The 7479-nt window shown below is 30.2% G+C and overlaps 2 protein-coding genes across 2 annotated transcripts in view; one reads left to right on the plus strand and one right to left on the minus strand.

Moving 5' to 3' along the window:
• Positions 1 to 4111, minus strand: part of LOC108733281 (regulator of telomere elongation helicase 1 homolog) — a 5215-nt gene extending 1104 nt beyond the window's left edge. The window contains exons 1-11 of the mRNA XM_025975996.1: positions 3485 to 4111; positions 3185 to 3425; positions 2799 to 3127; positions 2560 to 2745; positions 2377 to 2501; positions 1739 to 1945; positions 1514 to 1676; positions 845 to 1102; positions 545 to 781; positions 196 to 477; positions 3 to 134 (exon numbers count right to left, since the gene is read on the minus strand). Coding sequence (XP_025831781.1) covers positions 3 to 134; positions 196 to 477; positions 545 to 781; positions 845 to 1102; positions 1514 to 1676; positions 1739 to 1945; positions 2377 to 2501; positions 2560 to 2745; positions 2799 to 3127; positions 3185 to 3425; positions 3485 to 3955 — 2631 coding nt within the window. The 5' untranslated portion in view covers positions 3956 to 4111. The remainder of the gene's footprint in view (positions 1 to 2; positions 135 to 195; positions 478 to 544; positions 782 to 844; positions 1103 to 1513; positions 1677 to 1738; positions 1946 to 2376; positions 2502 to 2559; positions 2746 to 2798; positions 3128 to 3184; positions 3426 to 3484) is intronic.
• Positions 4112 to 4619: 508 nt separating this feature from the next.
• LOC108733298 (dolichyl-phosphate beta-glucosyltransferase) lies at positions 4620 to 6243 on the plus strand. The gene is made up of 6 exons (XM_018464395.1): positions 4620 to 4866; positions 4925 to 5099; positions 5192 to 5397; positions 5460 to 5568; positions 5623 to 5866; positions 5930 to 6243. The coding sequence occupies exons 1-6, from the start codon at positions 4801 to 4803 to the stop codon at positions 6138 to 6140; spliced, it is 1011 nt and encodes a 336-aa protein (XP_018319897.1). The 5' UTR covers positions 4620 to 4800; the 3' UTR covers positions 6141 to 6243.
• Positions 6244 to 7479: the final 1236 nt, after the last annotated feature.

Genomic DNA, 7479 nt, shown 5'->3' on the forward strand with positions numbered 1-7479 from the left:
GCCAGATTATTGTAATTATTAAGAAATATTTTATCTAATTCCCGAGTTAATTCATTTATATCATAATGGTTACCATAATTGCTAAGAGCATTTAGAAAATCTTTAAACTCTTGAGACTTTAGATGAGTTCTTGCCTAAGAATAAAAACGTAAACTTCAAATAGTCAGAAAATTAAGTACACATGTATGTACTTACAAGAGTAATATAATCTTTGTAATCTGCTTCCCTTTTATTTTCTGAGTCGTCTTGAACAGAATGAACAAGAACAATTTTTTTTCTTTTTGGGGGATTATTTACCTCAGAATCTGTTTTTTTATGAATAGTAACTAAACTAGAGGAAGAAATGCTGGATTTATCAAAACCACAATTAGTGCTGGTGCTGAAGTCGAATTTTCCTGTGTTACCACCTATCCACTTATTACAATTACTTGAATCGTCATACTGCACTCTACTATTTTTTTCTGAAGAAATGGGGAACTAAAATTGATAAAAGGAAAAAATCTTCTAACTGCTTTTATCATATTTGCTTTTTCTGACTTCTTACCATCTCTTTAGCATTAATAAAAAATCGTCGCAAGTCACCAAAAATTTGCCCAAAATTAACAGTCTGTATACGATCTCTCAACCAAAAAGATAACTGAGATTGGATTCTCGATTCTTTGAATCTTTCATCTAGTAAAATGATAGCCCCGTAATCATACCTATGTCTAATAATTCGCCCCATTGCTTGATTAACAGCCCTAATAGCTTCCAAACTGTACCATTCGTTACCTTTTAAGAACTACAACGAAAAAATAAAAGAAATATCATTTGGTATTTCATCATTGATTCCCATTCGTCTTACTTCTTTATCGGTTACGTTACAAAGATCTAAATATCTTTTCTTTAGGACAACTCGTGGATCTTTTATAGGAGGAAAAGGTAGACCTACTATCAATACGGCTCTGCCGTTTACATCTGCAAAATCCAGCCCTTCAGAAATTTTACCTCGGCATACTCCTATAAATATTGCTCCTCTGCAAGTAACATCTTTTATTTTTGAGTAGTAATCGTTCATTACGTTGTTGAAAGCATTTTTTTGTCTTGGCTCTACATATATTGGCTACAAAAGTTCGACTTGTATAAGAATAAGGTAAACAAGACTGAATTATGTAAAGAAATTTTAAGGATCGTTGGTGTGAAACCGGAATAGACGGAAAATCTTAAATCAACTGAAGTGAAAAGGGGAAAATTGGAATTAAGTGCAAGGTCTAATAGATGTGAAAGTAGTGGTACATGTCGCAACGAAAGAAAGCAAAATGTGCAGACTTCGCAAGAACAAAAACACTTGTCGTTTGTAGTGGGAGCTAACTTAACTGGAATTCAAATTGAAAGACGAAAAAATAATCAGTGAATATTCTACAGAATAATTTGGAAGAAGGAATGGACAATAAGGAAAAGAAAAAGAAATTAGGAGTAAGGGAATACTCAAATGAATGTAGAACTCAAATACATATATACTCTTCTTAAGTACCTTAATTTGACTAATATTGCTCCAGATTCCTTCTTCTTGCCATCGATTCTGGCACTTTTGCAACAAAGGATAAGACGGAAAGAATATAAGTAAACCATCAGGAATGATACGACATAAATTTAAAATTGTTCTACCAAGTGATGACACATATTTCGGATTATCTCTAGAAATTTTCGTTAATTGATTTATCATGTGAAATTGAGATTATTTTTTCCTACAATCTACCTATTTTGATATGAAGAGTTGAGTTTTTCGGAATCAGGACCGGCTGTAAGAACCCGAACACATACTTGATTATTCCCAACTATATGTGGATTTTCTAATTTGATTTTAACATCAATACGTAATTCGGTTATTAAAGGATTTAAAGGAGCCAGAGTACCACTAGTAAGAACGACACTTCTGACACCTTGTGACATAAGCATGTCCATTCTGGCAAAAAATATATAGAAATATAGACACAATTAAAAATAGATTAATTTTTAAATTTAAAATTGATATGTTACCAATTTCAAAAAGGCCATTGTCAGGTAAGTATCGTAAATTTACCCTAGAATACTACATCAAGTTGTAACTAATAATCACTCAGAGTAGGAAGAATAGGTTTTTGATCAATTTAAAAAAACTTTTTTATGGTTCTACGATTCATTTGTTCAGCACTGTTTTGAAAGCTAAACATTAGTTTTCAAATTATGTTGCTTATGAAGATATTTAAGTATGTCTTGATGTTTTACGCGCAAAATATTACAAAAATATGAAATTCAATTTAACCAAAGGCAAATTTACGATTTACTTGATAGTTGTTTTTGAATTTGATTATGAAGAATGAACATAAAATAACTCAAGATCTTAGGAATTCTTACCCAAAACCTGGACTAAAACACCAATAATTTAAAACCCTACACACTGATTTTGAAGAAGTTGCTTTCTTATCAAACCAAGAACTGTTACTATTCCTTTTCTTAACGTCTTCTGTTTCAATGTGAACCTAAATATTCAATCATTAACTAGGCAATTAAACAAGAGGTAAGATAAGAAATATATACCTTGTAGCACTTATTGACTCTATTTTTACATTCTGGACTTCTATCAAGAAAAACTATTTTAAGCATATTTTTGAAATGGTTTAAACCTGTGCCTTTTCTACCAAAAGGACCCTGTTGAACAGCAGTTAAGAATTGAGTAATTTTGTCAATTAAACTTATCACGTTAGTAAAGTTTGAAACTGAAATCTAAAAACATATATCATTTTTACATGCTTATGTGTTATTTATTAGTAGTATACATTTGCTTTTCCTAACAAGTCAAATATGAATACACCATCAAATGTGGTTCCTTCTGGTCCATTTTTTAGTTGAATTTCATCTAATGCTTTTTCAAAATCAAGAAACATTTGTTTAAGAACACAAAGTTCATCAGGTGTAAAATCTTTAGGCACATTATTATCATTAAATGAAACAGGATCTTCTGTCATGCTTTTCATTACTTCAGTAACTTCTTCAATACATAGTGTTATATCTGTTGATTTAATTTGCAATGAGGCCACATCCTCACAAATTCTTTCAACATTATGAGCTTCATCTAATATTATTATGCTACCATTAAGTGTTAAATCTTGGAAATGAAATTAGATAAGTGCAATATCAATCAATAATGTACAAAAAATTATACCTAATCCTTCTCTAATTTGTGGATCAAGTAAGTAATTATATGGCATAAAAACTATGTCAGCAGTTTTTTTAAGGCTACTGGACATATAGTATGGACAAAACTTATGCTTTTCACCCAGTTTAAGTAAATCCTCTATATCAACCACATCAGTTTCTATTACAGCTCTGTCTCTCAACATATGATCCACTCTGTTGTAATAATTGCAAGATCTCGTTTTCTTTTTTAATTGACACATATTTATCTGTGTAATAATAAAAATTACGTTCATTTAAATCCACATTTAGAATAAATTACAAAAACCTTTGTATCTCGTGACTCTTCTTTTATAACTTCTGGATGAATACATAACTGATCTCTTGAACCTATAACAACAGCCTTCACATGTCTGTAAGCAGATCTTTTAAGTTCTTGCATAGCTTGTGATATTTGAGAATGAGTTCGTGAAGCATAAATTATAGTGGGTATATCTAGCAACTCGCGAGGCATCTCCCCTACACCTCGATTAATATTTTTATTTATTTGCTGCAAAAAGTCACTTTCCTCAGAATAAACTTGTAAACTTGCAGCTTCGATTTGTGCTTTTCTTAAATTTAACCATGCTAAAGATGAGCATAGTAAGGATAAAGTCTTTCCAGTACCCGTGGGAGATTCTAAAATTGCGGTAGTTTCATTTTGAAGGCACTCAATAACTTTTTCCATGTAATTTTTTTGAATTTCGTAAGGTTCAAATGGAAACTCAACTGGTACTCCACGAATAGTAAATGAAGGCATTATTAATTCTAAACAACGGTAACAAACACAGCTTTTTTTCAGTTTATATCACAATTTTTGGCGCACTATTTTCATTGATCATAACCTGATTTGATTCAAACATTTCAAATTTCAAAAAAGCATAGAGAAAAACCAATGCTATTGAAATATTATTCAGCCGTACATAATCTCCAATGTTCTCTAATACATTTGAGTAAACACACCTTTTAAGAGATCTTACTTTTGCCTTTTTAACTAGATATTCTACGCAATTTATACTTATTATGTTATTCATTGAAAAATAATTTTGGTTAATATTTTAAGTACCATTATCNACAACGGTAACAAACACAGCTTTTTTTCAGTTTATATCACAATTTTTGGCGCACTATTTTCATTGATCATAACCTGATTTGATTCAAACATTTCAAATTTCAAAAAAGCATAGAGAAAAACCAATGCTATTGAAATATTATTCAGCCGTACATAATCTCCAATGTTCTCTAATACATTTGAGTAAACACACCTTTTAAGAGATCTTACTTTTGCCTTTTTAACTAGATATTCTACGCAATTTATACTTATTATGTTATTCATTGAAAAATAATTTTGGTTAATATTTTAAGTACCATTATCCAAGTAGTAGTACTTGGGTACTCGAAACACAAACTTTAGCCACGTCATTGTGACATATTTTATGACATGTAACCTTAAATTAAATTGTTTTTGCGAAGTTTTTGCAAAGGCTTTTTCCGCTGATTAAAGAAATATAATTACATTTAGATATACACCGATAATAAAAAAGATTAATCAGGTATCCTTTTGAATATGTTGATAGTCTAAACGTAACTGTTTAAAGTTGGATAATGATGTGGAACTTGCAATTAATTCTGTTTTATGGAACAGCTTGTTGCTTTTCTATATTATTAGCGGTATGTTCAATATTTGTAAAATTAGGTGTATATATTATACTAAAAAATGTAATTACAGGTGATAGTTTTGATGTTGGCTGTTTGTAAACCATATCCTATTGTTTATCGGTCTAGGAAAGAAAAGTGCTTTATAAACCCTGTCAATTCTGAAAGCATATTGTTCCCCTCAATTCATGATCAACCTTCAGTGCATTTAAGTGTAATAATTCCAGCTTACAATGAAGAAGATAGATGTAATTTAGTATTTTTGTTTTAAGTAACTATTTATTGAAGTACTTGTTTAAATTAGGATATTAATAAGTTAAAATCTATTTTTTTTCTTTAGTGGGACTTATGCTGGATGAGTGTCTGGAATTTTTAGAATTAAGATCAAAGTCAGGTACTTTTAAGTATGAAATTATTGTTGTAAGTGATGGAAGTAAAGATAAAACTGTGCAGGTAGCTAATGAATATTGTAAGAAACTGGGAATAGATAAGTTTAGGACATTAGAGCTCGAGAAAAATAGAGGAAAAGGTGGGGCAGTAAGATTGGTAAAAAAAAGCACAAAGCGTGAGTTTGGAGAACTACAGATGAAATAAGTTTTCTGTTTTAGGGAGTACAGAGTGCAAGAGGTGCTGTAATCCTCTTTGCAGATGCAGATGGTGCAACAAAGTTTTGTGATTTGGCTAAACTAGAAGACTCGCTGGAAAGTTTAATACAAGGTTTGAATTACTGTTTTTGGATTTGTTGTTGAACCAGAAAATTTTTGATTTTAGGAAATTATTTGAATGATTACCGATCTGTTTCATCAAAAATGGCAATTGTAGTCGGTTCAAGGGCACATTTAGAAAAAGAAGCAGTTGCAACTAGAAGTTTATTTAGGGTAGTTTTGATGTATGGTTTTCATTTCCTAGTTTGGTTGTTTGCTGTTCGTGGTATTCGTGATACTCAATGTGGATTTAAATTGTTTACTAGGGAAGCAGCTAGGATATGCTTTGAAAATTTACATATTGAGAGATGGTACAAGATGCATTATTATTGTTTATTGTAACTATCTTATTACTTTCTTTAATTTTGTTACAGGGCGTTTGATGTTGAACTATTGAAGATCGCCGAATATTTGAAAATTCCCATTAATGAAGTTGCAGTAAATTGGACTGAAATTGATGGATCTAAAGTTACACCAGTATTAAGTTGGATCGAAATGGGATTAGATTTAGCTTTAATTTGGATCAGATATTTTGTAGGAGCTTGGAAGATTAAAACACAAGAAGATTTAAACAAGACTCAGTAAAATCTGCACTTAACATTTGTATAATTACATACTTACAAATGATTATTATTATTGTAATTTTATATGAGGAGTTTGATAAAAATTTTTGGCTTAATGCTATTAATACATATGTTTTATTCATAATTAGTAAATTAAAAAATTGCCAGAGGTTCCCGATCGTCTCTATGCGACTCTAACTTCGCATTTTTGGTCGTGTACAGTGCCACAATCTTTTTTTTTTCGAATTTTCTGCACTTATTAACACGTGTAATTTTTATCAATTAAAAATCACTCAGGACGTACATAGACAATACTCCCGAAATACTCTGCAAAAATTTTACAGAAGTACATAATTTTTATGGCCCGCGTTATAGTCATACACGTTTGAGCCGTGTGACCACTCGTTCTGCATGCTTTTATTTTTAATTTGATATATGGTAAATGTCCCTGCGACTAAGCAACCACTATCGGATTGCTATTGATAAGGAGATATACATTTTGCAGAAATTCTTAATTGTATTGATTAATTAAAACATTTACTCATTAAATATAATTTAAAAAGTTTAATATACTATGTATATAAGTAAATACTGCAATTATAAAAAAAATGTATAGGCAACCCAATTAACGTTGCCGTATTGAAGGGGTACGTAATATACAGGGTGATTCTATTAAAATCACTGATAGTAGTAACAAGATTTTAAATTTTAATTGGTAAAACTTGATATAATTTTAAGTTAAGTAAATTGAAAACGGATTTATTGTGAATAATTACGAATTTTCTAAACTTACCGAATGAAAAACTTTTTTATTATAAAAATATCGACGTTTCGTTAACAATTTTTCAGCGAAAGGTCAGAATTTTTGCAATAAAAAGATACAAATGATTTATTTTGTTTGTGAGTATAAAATAAAAGGAATATAGTTTAAGATAAAATTCCTTAAATAAATAAAATTTTTGAATTTGCATTGCAGTTAAAAATTTATTAGTTAAATTAAAAAAAAATGTCGCAATGTTATACGAAATATCATGTCTAAGATTTCATTTCACTTTAGTAAAAGGATACGTGATCATTAAACATTTAGAATAAAGTAGAAAGTAGAAAGAAAGTAAAATCGAATAAAATTTGAAAAACTTTGATTCCCTTTAAATAATAATACAAAGGACACAATAAAAGGGTAGTAAGTATGATTGAAGTAAAGCTAGGGGGTTCTTAACCAATTAAATTGCGGAAAATTTATTTAGTTCCTCAATGGAGTGTGTGTAAGTGGAAAGTTGTGTTTTTTGAAACAGCGTCATAATAGGGCAATGATACGAGATATTGACGTCGACTACGTCGCGACGCTGCGCATAATGCTC

The sequence above is a fragment of the Agrilus planipennis genome, unplaced genomic scaffold (assembly GCF_000699045.2).
Source record: "Agrilus planipennis isolate EAB-ADULT unplaced genomic scaffold, Apla_2.0 scaffold12, whole genome shotgun sequence".
NCBI lineage: Eukaryota > Metazoa > Arthropoda > Insecta > Coleoptera > Buprestidae > Agrilus > Agrilus planipennis.

Bases quoted from the DNA above. Each gene is read 5' to 3' on its own strand.
- LOC108733298 (XM_018464395.1), top strand. From the start codon at position 4,801: ATGATGTGGAACTTGCAATTAATTCTGTTTTATGGAACAGCTTGTTGC. The intron at 4,867-4,924 runs GTATGTTCAATA...ATGTAATTACAG, and splicing joins GCTTTTCTATATTATTAGCG to GTGATAGTTTTGATGTTGGC. The intron at 5,867-5,929 runs GTACAAGATGCA...ATTTTGTTACAG, and splicing joins AATTTACATATTGAGAGATG to GGCGTTTGATGTTGAACTAT.